The sequence below is a fragment of the Anopheles gambiae genome, chromosome 3 (assembly GCF_943734735.2).
Source record: "Anopheles gambiae chromosome 3, idAnoGambNW_F1_1, whole genome shotgun sequence".
Taxonomy (NCBI): domain Eukaryota; kingdom Metazoa; phylum Arthropoda; class Insecta; order Diptera; family Culicidae; genus Anopheles; species Anopheles gambiae.
Genome location: NC_064602.1, coordinates 95,482,682 through 95,500,443, shown reverse-complemented (window position 1 = coordinate 95,500,443; position 17,762 = coordinate 95,482,682). Strand labels below are relative to the sequence as shown.

The 17,762-nt window shown below is 49.0% G+C and overlaps 5 protein-coding genes across 23 annotated transcripts in view; 2 read left to right on the top strand and 3 right to left on the bottom strand.

Moving 5' to 3' along the window:
- Nucleotides 1-1,156: 1,156 nt before the first annotated feature.
- Nucleotides 1,157-2,917, bottom strand: LOC1280519 (alpha-tocopherol transfer protein). The gene is made up of 4 exons (XM_320367.4): nucleotides 2,776-2,917; nucleotides 2,401-2,696; nucleotides 1,958-2,333; nucleotides 1,157-1,760 (listed from the first exon to the last, which is right to left on the bottom strand). The coding sequence occupies exons 1-4, from the start codon at nucleotides 2,842-2,844 to the stop codon at nucleotides 1,497-1,499; spliced, it is 1,005 nt and encodes a 334-aa protein (XP_320367.4). The 5' UTR covers nucleotides 2,845-2,917; the 3' UTR covers nucleotides 1,157-1,496.
- A 148-nt stretch (nucleotides 2,918-3,065) lies between these two features.
- On the top strand, nucleotides 3,066-6,361 carry LOC133393264 (retinol-binding protein pinta-like). 2 transcript variants are annotated; one of them, XM_061657402.1, is made up of 4 exons: nucleotides 3,066-4,992; nucleotides 5,172-5,669; nucleotides 5,756-5,956; nucleotides 6,021-6,361. In XM_061657402.1, the coding sequence occupies exons 2-4, from the start codon at nucleotides 5,196-5,198 to the stop codon at nucleotides 6,276-6,278; spliced, it is 933 nt and encodes a 310-aa protein (XP_061513386.1). In that variant the 5' UTR covers nucleotides 3,066-4,992; nucleotides 5,172-5,195; the 3' UTR covers nucleotides 6,279-6,361. The 2 variants fall into 2 exon arrangements, with proteins under 2 accessions (XP_061513386.1, XP_061513387.1); XM_061657403.1 differs by having other exon boundaries at nucleotides 4,838-4,992; nucleotides 5,145-5,669.
- A 729-nt stretch (nucleotides 6,362-7,090) lies between these two features.
- LOC1280520 (retinol-binding protein pinta) lies at nucleotides 7,091-9,743 on the top strand. Its single transcript, XM_061657404.1, has 3 exons — nucleotides 7,091-7,647; nucleotides 9,124-9,324; nucleotides 9,391-9,743. The coding sequence occupies exons 1-3, from the start codon at nucleotides 7,174-7,176 to the stop codon at nucleotides 9,646-9,648; spliced, it is 933 nt and encodes a 310-aa protein (XP_061513388.1). The 5' UTR covers nucleotides 7,091-7,173; the 3' UTR covers nucleotides 9,649-9,743.
- Nucleotides 9,708-12,170, bottom strand: LOC1280522 (neuropeptide FF receptor 2). Of its 2 annotated transcripts, none has more exons than XM_061657400.1 (4): nucleotides 11,490-12,170; nucleotides 10,886-11,189; nucleotides 10,323-10,822; nucleotides 9,708-10,257 (listed from the first exon to the last, which is right to left on the bottom strand). In XM_061657400.1, exons 2-4 carry the CDS (start codon nucleotides 11,187-11,189, stop codon nucleotides 9,775-9,777), a joined length of 1,287 nt encoding a protein of 428 aa, XP_061513384.1. In that variant the 5' UTR covers nucleotides 11,490-12,170; the 3' UTR covers nucleotides 9,708-9,774. The 2 variants fall into 2 exon arrangements, with proteins under 2 accessions (XP_061513384.1, XP_061513383.1); XM_061657399.1 differs by lacking the exon at nucleotides 11,490-12,170 and adding an exon at nucleotides 11,267-11,463.
- An 854-nt stretch (nucleotides 12,171-13,024) lies between these two features.
- The window catches only part of LOC1280523 (receptor-type guanylate cyclase Gyc76C), a 55,354-nt gene continuing 50,616 nt past the window's right edge, over nucleotides 13,025-17,762 (bottom strand). For all 17 annotated transcript variants that reach the window (XM_061657376.1, XM_061657382.1, XM_061657372.1 and 14 more), the window contains one exon: nucleotides 13,025-17,697. In XM_061657376.1, coding sequence (XP_061513360.1) covers nucleotides 16,021-17,697 — 1,677 coding nt within the window. In that variant the 3' untranslated portion in view covers nucleotides 13,025-16,020. The remainder of the gene's footprint in view (nucleotides 17,698-17,762) is intronic.

Genomic DNA, 17,762 nt, shown 5'->3' with positions numbered 1-17,762 from the left:
CAACTGATTGGTGGTTAGGGAGGCCACAATTGATATGAGCTCGGTTCACGAAAGGTGCGCTAAGGTCCGGTACGTGTAATGCCGACCGGACCGCTCTCTCGCGTCTGAGGCTGGCAATACCATTTCACGCAGCTTTTCCTGCCCGTGGCCAAACACCATCAATTGACCTTCTTGCGTACCCATTCGATTGCGTACCATAAATTCTGCAAACAGCGAAACAGGGTTCAACGTCGTTCCAGGCACGGTTTCTCACGGTTAATGGATCGGTGTTTGGTGTGCCGTCCAAGTACTGCCACCAATACCGCCATTCTCCCGGTCGACCGGAAGTCAGCCACACGAACCACGTCGACAATTGTCGCACGGAAATTGGTTCTGGTAACGATTAGGACGCGTAATAATATTCGCTCGTGGGGCTCGTGGGGTCCAGCGACAGCGGGTGAAACTTTGTTTCCCATCCATCAGGCGGTCTAACGGACCCCGGGAGGTGTTCTCTCTAGACTCTAGACACCGCAGACGATTTATCGCACACAAGCCACGGGCACGGAACATGTAGTACTAGTTCGTTCTAGTATCGTATCGATTGCAATTTGGCGCTTTTGTAGGTATTTAACGGGATTAGCGTAAGGTTAATGTGGAGTTAGCGAGATGAAGCATTGCGCTTTGTTTGGGGAGGTCTGCTTTCTTTTAGCTTCAAATTGATTTATTCGTCTGCAGTAGCAATCAATAGCATGTGGTGCAATTGGGAGTGAGAGAACTACTACATGTTGATGTAGGTAAGTGCGATTTTGTTAGAACGTATACATTGCAAATTACTATATATTTCAAAAACTAAGTCCTAACAAATGGCTTCCTCGTCTAGATCTTTCCTTCAATATTGACAATTTATTATCCCACGATGGGACGAAATTAATTCGACCCCAAATTGCCAACCAATAAAGCCACGACAAGGAGGCCTGATAATGATTGTAGTGGTCCGAAAATAAAAAGAAAAGGTAGCCCAGACGAGATAATTCGTTCGATGGTCCAATAATGATTGCTGATAAGAGCGCCGGTTTTTTTTCTCACCTTTTTATGGTGTTGCACATGTTGAATGGACATGAACACTCCTGGTAGATATGTCATTGAGTTTCCCTGATTTAATTATTGATGCAGTTAATATATTTCTTTATATTGTTTTATTAGTTAAATAACATTAAAACTAACCTATTACTTTCACACATTCACTAAAATGCTCTTATCTAAAAACTTTTTTTACATAAAACTTAATCATAAAAGCTTTTCTATGGTTGCTCCACAGTATGGTGCATCACAGCAACCACTGGAGTTGGGTTTGAGCGTCTCACGCGTGTGTCACCAATTGCATGAAAAGCTTCAACAACGCTCCATGAGAGACACAAAGACACACCTGGGTCCTGGGATTCACAACACTCCCAGTGCCTTCTGGCTTAGGGACAGCTTGCCTGATATACCCACGCAAAGGCATCCAGTCAACCAGCTCAATCAATCTCCAGCTTTCGGAACGTTCCAGCCGTCCCGAACAGATCCTTCTCCTCGGCCAGCGGGTTCGTCGTTCGGCGCTTGCCTTCATCAACGCCGAGCCCTTCCTCCTCGATCAGGTACGCCCGATTGTCGATCAGCTTTTGCTCCCACTCATCCACGTACTGCTGGACGGGACCCAGCTCCCCACCCAGCTCAGCCGGAAGTACGGACGGTGGGAAGTACTTGTGCAGTGACTCGAGGCTGGAACCGTGCGATACAATCTGGGGAAAACAACAAACCGGTTACTACTTATCAACCCTCTATGTGTGTGTGTGTGACCACGCCATGTTCGGTCGATATCACGCGGGGACTTTTTTGATGCCCGTTTCCCAGCGCTTATCTCGCACGCTTGATTGCCGTTTTACGCACATGGCGTGGATGCATCCAGAAGGAATTGGGTGAGAACCCGCACACTTACCGTTCGTTTGCGATTCTTCTCCGTCATCAGCCCTTTGAAGATGTTCAGCACCAGATCGAAGCTTTTCGGTGTGTTGATAAAGTGGAAGCCCTTCTGTCGGAGCGGTGACGCCTGCTGGTTCAGAATCGATGCCTTGCGCAGGAACGAAAGGTTGAAGTTGAACAGATGGCTGCTGGAAGAGTGCCCCAGATCGATGATGGCAGCCTGCCCGCAGATCATCATCTGATCGTCATCCCGCAGCAGCAAATCTCCAATCATCGTAAACACCTTCAGTATGTCCGGGAAGTCACAGACGTCACCGTCGAACGCATCACCCCGGATGAGAATGATTTTCGGATCGTCTGGGTGTACCGTTTTGGGCAGTGGCACTGTAACACTGTTTCGAGGAAGATCAGTAACGAAGTACTTCCACCCCCCTCCCCCCGGGAGGAAGGTCCACTTACCCCATCTTGATGACGCTCCGCACGAACGGATCGAGTGGATCGCGTTTGCGCATCACCTCCGGCAGCACCGAGCGGATCGTGTAGTACGTGTCCAGCTTGATCTTCACCTTCTCCATGCTGTGCTTGCAGGAGCGCAAAAATCCGAACAAAAACTGATCCTCCATCCGGCCCCGGATGTGACCGGACTGCTTCATCCAGGTCTTGATCATCGTCAACTCCTCCGCGATTGTGCCTTCCTTTTCGTTCAACTCCTCCGCTGCCTTTCGCTTCAGACATTCGGGAATCGTTCGGATAGGCTTTGGATGTGGGAAAACGGGGAATCATTAGACCCACTCACAGCAGAGACATTCAACACCTCGATTTCACAACACTTACGATCATCTTTCTGTCTGTCGCCGGTGCCGAGAACACTTCGCTTGTTACCGAATCAACCTTGACGCTCATCTCGCTCCACCAAAAACCGGCTTACCGCACCAAATTTCAGCACACTACTGACGCACCAGTCCCGCTAACAATGTGCCATATACACTTTACACGTTCACTGCACTGTTTTTTTAGGATATATTGATCAGCGCACAGATAAGATAGAGCAAGCGTTGGCAGTGGTGGTGTGAGGCAGCCCGCCGCACGCTTCTGGAACCGTCCGACTGTGGCCACGTTTCGGGTGGTGTGGTGAGAGCGTCAGATGCAACACACCGGTCGGTGGTTCAGTGAATCTCAACGCACCACTACACGCACAGACACCGGCGCAAACGTGAATGCGATCCGGTTTTTGACATTCTCTCCGGTGGCGTTGATAGATAAGCGCCGGTGGAGCTGTGCGTTGGTGCGCGAAATGGGTTGCCTTGTTGTTGTTGTTGGTGTTATTGTGGTTTGCTCTGTCTCCCGTGTCTCCCGGCATGACCAGGCACTCTGTTTGCTGACGGTGCAAATTGACGCGTGTGCCACACATTCGCGGAAGTTCATTAATACATTAATTCCGGTTAGGGGAGGGTTGGGGTTTGATTTTGGGGAGATTAAATTATTGTTCTAGTTTCTCTTTTTTTTCTCCGAGGGCGGATTGTATGATTCATTGGAGCACTTTTAGGGTTGTTTTTTCGATTGATCCAGTGTAAATAAATGAATATGTATTACAGTGTGAAGGGGAAAACAGGGAAACAATCGCACCAGAATGGGAGTCGTAATGGAAGGCAAATATTTGTGGGAAAGAAAAGTAGGTAAAGACACTTCAAACATCTTGAAGAAAGTGCGATCACTCGAGTGATAGGGGGATGGTTGAGTGGGTATTAATAGGGACATGGATGTGCTATTACGCTATCATCATGATGATTGCTGTCTTTCTACGGAAGATGTTCATAAATATTCATTATTCGTGATCCCACAAATTAAGGAATGAATTATAAATAAGCTGAAATAGCTTAAAAAATGTATTTTTGGGTATTGTACGACCTTGATTTTTTGTTACCATTCGGGCACTAATTGCTCTATAGAGTTCGCTCTAATTGTTACTTCAGTCACTATTCAAAAGACCCTCTCATTATCTTATCTGTTGTCGTGCAGAACACGACACGACGCACACTACCAACTATCAGCAAATTCACATCACTCATGCAAGATACAGAGGTAGGAAATGTCCGTTTTATAATGTATTGGAGTGAACTAGAGCGGAATACTTGGAATACTGTTTAGGATGCCTACGGTGAGAGAAGCTCAGATCTGTTGCTGCTCTTTCTCTTGACATTAGTATCTACGAGCAGAAATCTATAAGCTTACTAACAGTACTAACTAACACTATTTAACATTAGTAACTGACAGTACACCTGGCTGTTTTTACCAGTTATGGCTAAACATTGTTCCCTAACGACAACAGACTGTAATGGATGTAACACCCCTTTTGAGTCGTAAACAGATGCCTTAATTTGATTGATAATATTTTATTTTAGTATTTTTTTAAATTTATTTAATTTATTTACACCTTTCTATACTTCACTCATCTCCAACGGTCCATCCAACATTCAAATCAAAATCACGCTTTGCCAATGTGGCGCCCTCTATCGAGCAGTAGCGCAACCGATGCGAAAGCTCCATCCACCATCGCCAGTTCATACGGCGCTATCTTGGCCAGTTTTGCCACGCACAATAAAACGAACCCCTCTTCCCCGAACCCTCCCTGCGATGACCGTGCAAATATAAAGCAACGGTTGGCCTTTTTAGGTTTCTACCCCATTTCGCCCTATCGCCCTATCATCCCCAACCCAAGATCCCACCGAAAGCGCACCTTGTAAGTGGTTGCGCTTGCCCTGGGGCCGGGTCGGGTATCTTATCGGTGCGGCCAGCGTGAAGATCAATAAATTAATCGCACCCCGAAAAGGAAGGGGGGCTAGCGAGATCGATAGCGATTGGAGTTCACTAGCCGCGCGGGCTTGCCAATCTGTCAAGTGCCCGCTGCGGGCTGCTTACCGCGGAAGAAGATCTCAGTACGGAGGCCACCATTCCGCAACGCGGACGCGTTTCTTCGGTCGAGTGCATTGTCAAGGGTGTTTCGCGCGTGTGGAAGGGACAGTCCGGTGCAAGAGTGTTGTGTAGAGCAAGGTAAGATAAGCAACAGGGAAAAAGGGGGACAATTGATTTGCATAAACAACGTGTGTTGTGCCAAACTTGTTGAAGATTGCTCCAGTGACCTTGAGGAGCTACAGAGTACAGAAATTGGAATCAATTGCCAGCATTATCTTACAAGCACCCAGTTTATTTCCCCCCTCAAACCCCACCAGCTTATCAATAAATCGAGCCCGATAATGCCGAGCCTAAGACCGCTGTCTGCCCAGCTGGCAAAGAAGGCGGCGGACGAGCTGTTCGAAAAGCCGGAACGCATCGACGAAGATCTGGCCGCGCTGAGGGCCTGGTTGGCCAAGTGCCCGCACATCAAATCCCGCACCGATGACCAGTTTCTGACGATGTTCCTGCGCGGCTGCAAGCACAGCCTCGAGCGGGCCAAGGAAAAGCTGGACATGTACTACACGGTCCGGACGGCACTGCCCGAGCTGATGCGCAACCGCGATCCGGAGGAGCCGAAGCTGCTGGAGCTGATCAAGATGGGTGTGGCCGTCCCGCTGCCGAACACGGTAACGCCCGACGGGCCGCGGATCATCCTGGTGCGCCCGGGTGTGTACGATCCGAGCAAGTACACCATCCAGGAGGTGTTCCGCTACAACACCATGATGTCTGATATTATGATGAAGGAAGATGACAACCTGGTCGTCGCTGGGCAGGTGAGATTCGGGGGGGGGGGGGGGGGGGAATCAGCATCATTGGAAGCTTTCAACATAAACTATTTGTCGTTTGTATGTGCGTTTAGATGGGCATTCTGGATCTCTCCAACTGCACCATGGCCCATTTCCTCCAGTTCAGCCCCACGTTCGTGAAGAAGGCTACGATGTGGAGTCAGGAAGGATCGCCGCTGCGCCAGAAGGGTTTCCACTACGTCAACACACCCAGCGGCTTTGAGGTGGTGTACAATCTGTTTAAGAATTTCCTCAACGAGAAGAACCGATCGAGGGTAAGCCGTCGTCTTGCACCAAATCCCTGGGCAGGCATTTAACACCTTCTCCTTTCCCCCACAGCTGTATGTGCACGGTAGCAATCTGGACTCACTGTACGAGCACATACCGAAGGCCATGCTGCCGGCAGAGTACGGTGGAGATGCTGGCCCTATCCAGGAGATCGTCGATGCCTGGGCGAAGAAGATCATCTCGTACCGGGATTACTTCAAGGAGGAGGACCAGTACGGTACGGATGAGAAGAAGCGTCCGGGCCGTCCGAAGAACGCGGACAGCCTGTTCGGGCTGGAGGGTTCGTTCCGGAAGCTGGAGGTTGATTAGATGAACTTAGGGGAGTGATTTTGAGAATTCCAATAAAGATCTCCTTTCTTTGTTTTTGGGGAGGAAAGCTGGGAAGATGTGAATGAACTGTCTTTTTTTGCTTGAAGACGTCATCAGTAGGCCCTGGAATGAATGTATCATCCAAGTAGCTCTATTTGTGGAACAACTTTAGTGCTTGTAAGCTGTCAAAGTAGACGAGTTGTTTATTATCGCAAGGTTCCTCCTTATCTTATCGTTAATCGGTATATCGTGTTGTAACTGTGTTTAAAATCTAAGAACAATTTCCTGACATATAGATCCTGCTGCAGAGCTGATATCTTCTAAGTAACATCGATTTTCTGCAAAGTTCTTGAAGAATTCGTCCTCAAGGTTACATCTTCAAAGAATTTGTCACTGCCAACAGTTGCTTGATTATTTGATTGCACACAACTTTACACCTTGCAGCTCGGGAATTCCGATTACTTTGAGTAAAAACAGACCAATCATTACCAGCACCAGACATCACACTACGATGTGGCCAGGGGGTGAGCATGAAATCGCACAACTCAAAATCTGCCCCATCATCATTGCCGTGCGGCTTATCAGACCTTCCCCACACCAACCGATAAGATAATACAGGTGCACCGGTACAAAGGGAAGCCACGCGGTTTCACGATCAATCCGTTCGCTTTAGCTCAATCGCGTTTACATTGTACCCTGCCGGCAACTCGCCCCCTGTTGTACACCCTGCTTACCCGCGTGACCGACAGAGGGCGCAACGGCAGCGATACCATCGATAAGCTTATCGGGCCGCCGCGGTCAACAGGTAGTGTCCGGTGTGTAGTGCAACACTTGCTGCCAGTAGTGTACCGTTCGTTCCGTGGTGCAGTGCAGTCCCTCGCTCGACTGTCACGTCATGGTGAATCTACGGCCCATATCGGCCGCCCTGCACGAAAAGGCTAAGCGCGAGCTGAACGAAAAGCCCGAGCGGATCGAGGAGGATCTGGCCGCGCTACGGCAATGGCTCGCCCGCACGCCCCACATCCGGGCCCGGATCGACGACCAGTTCCTGGTGACGTTTCTGCGCGGCTGCAAGTACAGTCTCGAGCGGGCGAAGGAAAAGATCGACATGTTCTACAGTGTGCGCACGGCCATCCCGGAGCTGATGCGCAACCGTGACCCGGACCGGGGGCGCATCCGGGAGATTGTGCGGCTGGGGGTGGGTTTGCCGCTGCCGCTCACCGATGGGCCGGATGCGCCGCGCATCATGCTGATCCGGCCCGGGGTGTACGACCCGAAGCAGTACACGATCGAGGAGGTGATCAAAGTGAGCACCATGATCAACGACATACTGATGCTGGAGGACGACAATATGGTGATCGCGGGTCAGGTGAGTCTCGCAGACGCTAGGCGACGAACTGGTGGCTCGCTGCACGTACACACATTGAGCTTGAGGGCACGGTATCGCTCCCCCACCTCGAAGCTTCTAGGGCTTTGCAATCTGTGATAGTGTGTGTTGGTGTGTGTGTGTGTGTGTGTGTGTGTGTGTGTGTGTGTGTGTGTGTGTGTGTGTGTGTGTGTGTGTGTGTGTGTGTGTGTGTGTGTGTGTGTGTGTTTGTGTGTGGAATGTGGTGTGCTTTCATCCTTTTGGAATGAATGAGCCTTATCTTGCAATACATGGTCGCGTGTCACAGAGATTGGTTGAGAGGTGAGGTGTGCGTGTGTGTTCGCTTGGTTGAAGACAAGGCAGGAGTGCCTGCTTGGATAAGTCTACACTGAGGGTGTGTGTGCGCATGCGCGTGAGAGTTTGTGTTGTTACTCACTCCATGACGTAAGTGTCGGATGTTGTTATGGATTGTTGTCAACGCTTACTGCGTACGATAAGACGGCCCGTATGGAGAGACAAAATAGTTTGGCCTGGTTATGGTCAACAGATTCTCTGGTTAGGCCTGGTTGGACCTGACTACAGGGCTATGTAAAATAACTTCAGGAATATACAATATCATCAGGTTGAGGAACTCATATTGTACTCATACCGGCACAGGAATTGATTCTGAACTCATAGAGGCCTTGAGATTGATCCCGAACAATACCGATCATGGAATTGATAACGAACTCATATCAGTTCAGGAATTGATTCTGAATTCATAACTTTCCTGGAACTGATATTTAATCCCAAACTATAGTTGAAACTTATACAGCTCCCATACTGATCCCGGAACAGATCCTGGATTGATTCTATAACTGATATTTGGTCCATATTGGACTTGAAATATGTTCGGAACCTGTACTACACGGTCACAAACTCATATCGGTCCTAGAATTGATCCTGAATCCATATTCTACATCGGTCTTGGAACTTATATTGAACCCATATCGGACCTATAACTCATCCTGAACCTCGTGGAACTTATACGGAACCCATACCGATCATGGAATTGATCTAAAACCCATATCGTCCTTGATACATGCGCTGAACCTATACTGGTCCCGGTACTGAACATAAACCTTAATCCTCTAACACGTGGCCATCGTTCCATTCAATTTTTTGGTCATCTTGAACATAGTTTACTATTTATTCGGACCAGTTTAGAGTAAAGATACCAGTTCACAATGGATGTATGATTGTTGTTATCTCAAATAACCGTCCAGATCAATCAAAAACACCATCTGGACGTCTAATGACCTTGAATATTTTGCTTCACCTTGTACTGAAGGCCAAGCCCCTTTGTGGTTGAAGCCAATTGAGACCTTTAGCTTGGTTTTCATGCTCTAAACAGTGTTCCGATAGTGCCTTGTCAAATCTCAAACAAATCGATGGAAGTCTCTTTCATCTCATCTCATTTTCTTCTGCCATTTTCTTCAGGTCGGCATCCTCGATCTGGCCAACGTGACCAGTGCCCACTTCCTGCAGTTTACGCCCACGTTCGTGAAAAAGATGACCATGATGAGCCAGGAGGGTTCACCGCTGCGCCAGAAGGGCTTCCATTACATCAACACACCGACCGGCTTCGAGACCGTCTTTAACATGTTCAAATCGTTCATGAGCGAAAAGAACCGATCGAGAGTAGGTATACCAATCCTTTATCTTTTGATTAGCTTCCTAACGGGTTTCGTTTTCCAATCCCTCCAGCTGTACGTCCACGGTAGCAATCTGGAGAAGCTCTACCAACACATCCCGAAGCGCCTGCTGCCGAAAGAGTACGGCGGGGAGGGCGATTCCCTCAAGGACATTACGGCCAACTGGGAGAAGAAGATCCTCTCCTACCGGGAGTACTTCCTCGAGGAGGACCAGTACGGCACGGACGAGCGCAAGCGCGTGGGGAAGGCAAAGACGGCCGACTCGCTGTTCGGCATGGAGGGTTCCTTCCGCCGGCTGGAGGTGGACTGAGCCCGACTGACTGAGTGAGACTTTGGCCCCTGTTGGCTTTGTACTATAGAGAAACCAAATACACAGACAGGCACTTTTTATTGACATACACACCAGTACACTGACGACAACACTGCCCCTGCTGCGTCACATAAATCCGTCCGAAACGAGTGTCGTACTGCGTGGCATTTCCGAATCACCGCCGCCGAACGTGTCCGTCGTAAGCTTGAGGTGGGAAGTTTTGGTATCTTTCGAGGGGCTCGTTGGCTGGGAATCGGGTCCACCGTGCCCCGCTGGACACAGTACCCATCCGGACAGGTTGGCCATTTTGTCGTTCGTGCCGCAGGGTGCTCGGGGCTGCAAGCGACCACCAATCGTGGCAATGCCAAGCGCCGGATCTAGTTTCCCCATGTTACGCTTTCCATTGCGGGCGTGCTTTGGGTGCTTTCCAGCCGACGAGTGACCGCGGCTTGCCAGAGCGGGAATGCACAGCAGGCGGGAAAGGCTTATCTTGTGGAACGCTTTGCGGAAGTTTTCATTCGTCAGGCCGTAGATGAGCGGATTAAGGGCAGCGTTTAGGTACATGAGGTAGTGTGAGACGTACCAGAGGATGAGAAAATCGTTGCCAATCTGTTGGAAGAGCGCAGCAAAAAAGACTGTAAAAACCGCTCCAGTTTAGAACACCCTCAACTAACCTGATTCTGATTATCGTTCAGATAGCGATTGTAGCGCACAAACACGAGCGTCGTGAACGGTATGCGCAACAGCACGAACACAATCAGCACGATGAACAACGTTTTCGCTACCTTCCGCTTGTACGACACCGAGATCGGATGCTCCTTGCGCAGTACGCGCCGCTCGTACCGGTCCAGCTTGAGAAAGATCAGGCTGTAGCAGCAGAACATTACCAGCAGCGGAAACCAAACGAGTGCCCCGATCAGCACGTGCCAGTAGCTCGGTAGAAAGGTCGTGTTTTCCGCACAGTACGTCTCGAGATAGTTCTTCCACTGGCGCTCCCGGTACGCTCGGTACAGACTGAGCGGCAGGGCGAGCAGAAAGCCCCCGACCCAGCAGGCGACAATCAACCCAACCGCACCGCGCTTGGTAAGGCGTGAGCGCTTAGGAAACACGATCGCCGTCAACCGATCGTAGCTGATCGCACACAGACATAGGACGGACGTGATGAGAAGGGAACCTGGATGAGAAAGCCTGCGTATAGTTCACGCTTTCCCGGGGTAAGTATTAAACATCCACTCACCTTGCAGGAAACCCTCCGTCCGGCAGCCGATCGCACCGAGCACGTAGTTTTGGTAGAAATCGTGAAACATAAACATCAGCGGACAGATGACGAGCGTGGCCAGATCGGCGACGGCTAGGTTCGCTATGAGCAGGTTCGTTGGCGTCCGGAGGGCACGTATCTGGACGAGTGTACAGCACAGGACGGCATTGCCGAGCACACCGAACAGTACCAGGGGCAGGAAGGTGATCGTTTTCAGGGCCACCTCCCAGCCGGGCTTAAGGTGCCAAATCTCACGCGGATAGTCGTACACGGTAAAGTCCATCTGTAATGGGAGAATGGGAAAATGGGGGAGAGAGAGATTAGAGGTGGAGGATGAAGATGCGACTGCGAGGACGTTACCGACGGATATTCGTCGGTGTAACTGATCAAGACGTTAAGCTTGGCGATCACTTCCACGATGAGCTGATACATTGAACGGTTTTACGTGATGGAAACTTAAGCTTTTTTCTCCTCTACTTTACTTTTAAAATGGAAATTCAATGGAAAATGTAACCACTCAATCACACAACCGACCCTGTTCGCAATAGACTGTTTCAAGCACTGGGCGGCACACGGCACTTACTTTGGAGAAGCAAACAACCGGGGTTTTACAATCTCTCCGTGCACTGAGTCAATTATCGATTTTGCTTCGCGTCAGATGGTGCTATTTTCCTACCACCCCAGGGAACTGCACTTCAGCTCGGTCTCGGCCAAGAGCAATACTGCATTAAATGCATGCACACTCACGTTCAATTTCTGCACGTAACAGCCGAGCGTTCGGTCGTCTGTTGCTCGGTTAGTAGAAGGTCTGTAGAGTGAATCCGGACCGGGGGCCTATCGATAGCCAGACCGTTGGGCGATACGCAAACCACTCCGGTATCGGTTTCGAAGTGTAATAACTATCATACCCCCGTCTTCGTTCAGGGACTCATTCCCCGCTTTGGGTTGGGATTTTGGGGACGTTTACCGATGGGCAGCCACGATTCCCAATCACGGAGACGGGCGATGGGCGGGTGTTTCAATATCTCATCCGATAAGCGGGCAATTGATTTTGCTCTCTCCCTTTCTCAACCCCCCCCCTCCCCTCATCGCTCGAAGGGTTCGAAGGTGAAAGCGTATTAGAGCGTGTTGCCTGTTGCTTTTGGATAAACAATTCAAGCTATGTCGGGTGTCGGGTGCTGGTGTAACGGTAAATGGTCGCATAAACAACCAAGAACCAGAGGGTCGTTTGGGGTATGGCTTGTGTGTTTGTAATGAGCAAAACTTAGATTATGTTGTAAGGATTTTAATATAAAAGATTATATTTAACATAAGTAGTTTGTTAAGAGGAGTTTTTGGTCTCCAATGGTCTTAATGTCTTTCTTCTTATATAGAATAAATTGCAATATTAACTATTTTAAACTACGAGCAAAACTCTTGGCATTAAAAGATTAAAGCAATACGTTTAAATTAATAGTTTCATTGGTAAAAATGGCAAACTACTACCAAGCACCATGCGTCTCCATTCAGATACAGAACAGATACTGGGCGCCTCCATTAAAAAATGACCAGGCGCCTCCATTAAAGGAGCCTGCAAATGTCCTTAATAATTATTATTATTTAATGGATTATTGGAATTTATTAGTGTATTAGGAAAGATTTTTTTTAACTAATGTGAGGAAATTATAGCTCTTACTGCAATGTGTAATTATAATGGATGGAAATCGCTCTAAGGTTTTGTAAAGTATTAAATAGGAAAAATTCAATCAATTGCTGGTATACCGCAACAAAACCACCAATATTTGTATTGCGGTGCGATTAATGCTCCAATCTGGGGGTGGGTGTTGCCATTAATCGCACTGAATAATTCCACAGGCACAATGAATTATGGCTAGCGGTGTGTGATGATGAGCAGTATGATGATATATGGCCGGCAATGCATCATGCATCACGGGAGCTGATAGTAAGGCAGGTAGGAAGCACAGTAGCGTATCCAATATCAATCTGTTTTTGCTAGAAAAAAACGATGAGTGAACTTGAAGCGGCATATCTTTTTTTTCGCTATATTTGTGGCTCCCACTCTCGACAAACAATTTCGAATGTTTCTCTACAAAAACCCACCACCAACTTCTATAACTCTGTGTTTTGTAGTATCTTGTTTTTTTTTTATTATTTTCAATAAATATACATTCCTCATTATTTTGTCCCGAGTATCTAGGCAAGGTAGAGTTTGTGCTGGAAAAGAATGCTTTCTATCTTCTTATCACACTATCACACTACCCCCCCTCCAGCTCGCCATACCGGGAGCACTCGTTTAACGTGCATCATAGTTTTGTGTGTATTCTCTCTTCCTCTCTCTCTTTCTCTCTCCTTCTCTCTTTACATATACATATCTATCTGCTATATACGCACTACGCTTTCTATACAGTGAATGATTTGATAGCTTTAAAACCCGTTATGTTTAGACTAAAAGAAATAAACAAATGACCTCCTACTAATGAACTTCAGCGCGTGTGTATGTGTGTGTGCCTAACAGCCACACACACATACACATGTACGCTTTGTTTGCTTTGCCTCTTTGCTGCTCTGCACTGCTCGTCCCATAGGCGGGTCGGTTTTGGTTGAATATTTCACTTGTGTTTTCTCCTCTATTTGTTTTTTTCTCTTCCTTTTTTCTTCCTCTGCTGTGTGCTGTTTTGTGGGCCTTAACATACGACATTCAGTGATTCTTTTTAACTTCTCCAAATATCTTTTCTAAGATAACACGCACACACACAGCATTTTTGTTTGTTTAATTCTTAACAATTCTTTCCTGAAATGGGTTTTGTTTTGTTTTCATTTCATTGTTTTTGTCTTCTTTTATCGTTCATAAAGGTGTAAATATATTTTCACATATTTTTTTCAAACACACACACACATAACACAGCAGCACACTGCACATACAGGCACGCCTGAACTTTTTCCCATTTTTCAGCTAGTGATAGGTGTGACTGTACTGAGATTCATGCCGCACAAGGCAATCATTATCGCTACAAACGTCAATTTACAGGTCTCTATATGTGTGTTGTGGCTGTTTTGTTTTCTTCTTCATAACATATACATTTTGTTGCACTCTTTTTGTGTTTGTGTACTTTCGTTGTAAAATTGATTACAAGAGCTGAAAAGCCACACACACACACACTACATTATTCTGCTTCGCTAATTGTACGGTAACTTTATCGTGCGCTTTATGGTTAAAAACCCGTTGCTATGATACAAATACATTCGCAATCACACACACCCAGACACACACAGACACAGAGGGATATGCCTTTAAACGCACAGAGCACTTTGCACTGCGGTTAACCTAGCGAGTAGAAGTATTGTAAACAAATAATCACACATACACGTACATACATACATACATACATACATACATACATACATACATACATACATAACGTTAAGCTCACGTTCAATTGTTTCCCCACTGCGTGTTTGACTGTGTGCGTGCGCAATCCTTTTTCCCTTACTATTTTGTTTTACTGTTGTATGTGTGTGCGTGCGTGTGTTTTTCCTCTTCTTCTTCTTCTTCTTCTTCTTATGCCAAAAATCGCCCTACACTGTTACACTGTTTGTTTAAAGTACATTTTGCACAAAAATAAAACACCGAACGAACGAACGGCTGTGCTGTGCTGTGGTGCGCGGTTGTTGCGAACGGTCTGCGGAAATAACAACCAACATACATACAAACATACACTTACACAGACACTCAGTCACATACATTCACGTACAGAGATACCGATTATGGGTGGGGAGGGGGGGGGGGGGGGGTACAGAGTACAAGAGGAGTAATCGGTGATGGCGGTAATCAGCTTCTATAGCCGTTTTTCACCCATTACTCTCACCCCAAACAACAAGAACAACTACAATATCATCAACTTACACAGGTAAAGTGAATGATGTCACTTCCCTGACTTCCTAACCTCCTCTTTAGGGAAGGGTTAGAGGGGACTTTGGACACAGCTTTACGTTAAATGTCCCTCCGACCGAATTATAAAGCACACCGAACACTGAGAATGCTTTTTTCACATTCATTCGCCCGTACATACACACACACACACATACCCTAAATGGCCACCGAAACGAAGAAGTGGAGAGAGGGAGTCAGGACACCAGCCCGCCTCTCGCCCCAAAACAATCGGAGGCAGAAAGACAAATGACAAACATTCTTAATTGATTAACTTCTATTTTCACAGCCTAGTTGTGTTTTTCTCTCTTTCTCTCTCTGTGTTCCTTTCTCTTCTTCTTTCTTTTTTCTCTTTTGTTTTCCCTTCCTTTTGTTTGCTTTTCAATTAGCGATTCTTTCTTTTTCACTTCTTTCTTTTACGTATTCACACAAACAACTTTACGTTCTACCTTTTCCCCATGCATCCTTTAACGGGTTTTCTTCTATGAAATCACTTTCCATTACACATTTCCCTCTCTTGTTTATTCAACCATTGCCGTTCTGTGCTGCCTAGATTGAAATCGTGGGGCAGGCGCACGTAGCTGAGAACGTTTCTCTTCACCCTGCTCAGCACACAGTGTGCCATGGGCAAGCCACATTTAATTATTAAAGTGGAAAATACAGCAAACAAGAAAGTGGAACAAGTCCACATGGGTGAGTTACCATAATCCCTTCTCACACACACACACAGTCGTCCTTTTTTACAATTAGAACGGGTTCTTCCTTTCCATACACACACGCACACGCACACTCACACGCACACAGCACAGGTCTGTCTGTTTTATGCTTATTACACTTGTTTCGCTTTTTTGTTTTGTTTTGCAAAACGCAAATGGCACTCAGATTACAATCAGGCTACAAAATACATGAGGAAATTAATTACAAAAAAACGCTCTTACTCGCACACACCCACACACTCACAAACAAACAAAATTAAAACTTTTAAAACATAAAATAACCCCCCCCCCCCCTTATCCCCCCCCGCTCTAACGATACGTAACTGCCCCGTAAAATTGCCCCACTCCCGTCTGTTTGTTTTGGTAAGCCAGTTTCTACAACGTACTTGTGTGTGCCCCTCTCTCTCTTTCTCTCTCTCTCTCTCTCTCTCTCACTGGCGGGATGGAATCAAAGTGCAGTGGAACGCGCCTCAAACCATGCTCTCCTTCTCGGGCGTTGGCTGTAGCTCCCCGAACCCGGTCACACCGCCGACACCGACCGGCAGGACGCCCACCTTGCGCAGGGAGCTGTCGCTCGACTTGAAGCCGTTCCCGTGGATGAACCCAACCAGCCAGGATTTGAGCGAGCTGCGCGTGAGCGACTTCTTGCTGCAGCTGTCCTCGTCCGGCACGCCGACGTGCTCGAGCGAGTACCACCGCTTGCTGCTGCTGTTGTTCGTGTACAGCCCCGGGCAGTGGTGCTCGTGCTCCTGCGGCGTGGTGAGTGAGGTTTGTCGCGTCAGCAGCGGACAAGTCGCCTGCTCTTCCGCCGCCCCATTGCCGATCGACCCGTTGCAGTTGTTGTTGTGCAGATACTTGTGGTGGTGGTGGTGGTGATGGTGGTGGTGCTGTGTCTCGCCGTGACTGTTGGGCGGTTTGGCGTTGCCATGGCCCGACCCACTCAACCGTTGCAGGTGCTGATCGTCCTCCAGTCGCACCGTGCTGTCGGCGATCGATTCGTGGCTGATGGTGGAGACGGCGGGCGGCACTGACACGAATGACTGTGAGCCGGTGCGGGACGGTGCGGCGATCGTTTTCGCCAGCCGGGGCACCCGCTTGGCCAGCGCGTCCAACCGTTTGCGGCGCGGCTCGAGCGTGACGGGAAAGGGATCGAGCGAGCGGCTCTCGCGAAGTAGCGCCGCCTCGGGCGATCGGCCCCCATTGGCCGCCATACTGCTGCACAGCTGCTTGTAATCGTCGGCGGACGTGATCGAGCGCAGCTTGTGGCTTAACCGTCGGCCGGGGCTGTTTGTGCCGAACAGCGCGCGCTTCAGGTTGTCGCTCGAAGCGATTTTACTCCCGAGCGTGGTGACGGTGGGGGCCGTCGGTCCCATCGGTCGCTGGTCGAGCGTACACTGCGAGTAACCGTCCTCCCCGTCGTCCATCAGTGCGATCGAACCCTCGCGATAGACCGCATCGAGTCGATGGCGGGGCGGCGGCGATGAATCAGCCCGCATCATCGGCACCATCGGGCCAAACATCGAGCCCTGCAGGCTGTAGCTGCTCTCGTGGTCCGCCCCTCCACCGACCCGATGCGCGCAGGACTGGCGCCTGCTGCCCGGCATGTAGCTGCCCATGCCGCTCACCGTCGTGATCATACCACCGCCCGGCAGCCCGATAATGCTCGGATGGCGCGAATCGTACGTCATCTTGGGGCTGCGACGCGGCCGACAGAACAGTGGCGGTGGCAGATCGCGCACATCGACCGGGATCTTCTGGATCGCTTGCTCGGTGGCCGCCTCCAACCAGTACGTCATCACCTCGCCCTTGCCCTTCATCGCGATCAGACCACGCTCCACGATCACGTACCCGCCGAGCGTGTCCAGCGCGTCCTTGCACTGCTGCGAGATGTGAATCTTCAGCGCCTCCCCGTTCGACTCCATGCGCGAGGCCGTATTGACGGTATCGCCGAACAGACAGTACCGGGGCATGGTCAACCCGACTACGCCCGCCACCACCGGTCCCGTGTGTATGCCGATGCGCAGCTTCAGCGTTTCGTTCGGTCGGTGAGCGATCCGGTGGCTCCGGACGGCCTGCAGCAGCTCCAGTGCCATCGAGGCGATCTCACCGACATGCCGGTTCCCGTTCGTTATTGGCAACCCAGACACCTGACACCAAGAACGAGAGGTTTTAGTGGCAAAGCTAAAGGCGGGCGGACCGACGGAAATACCTA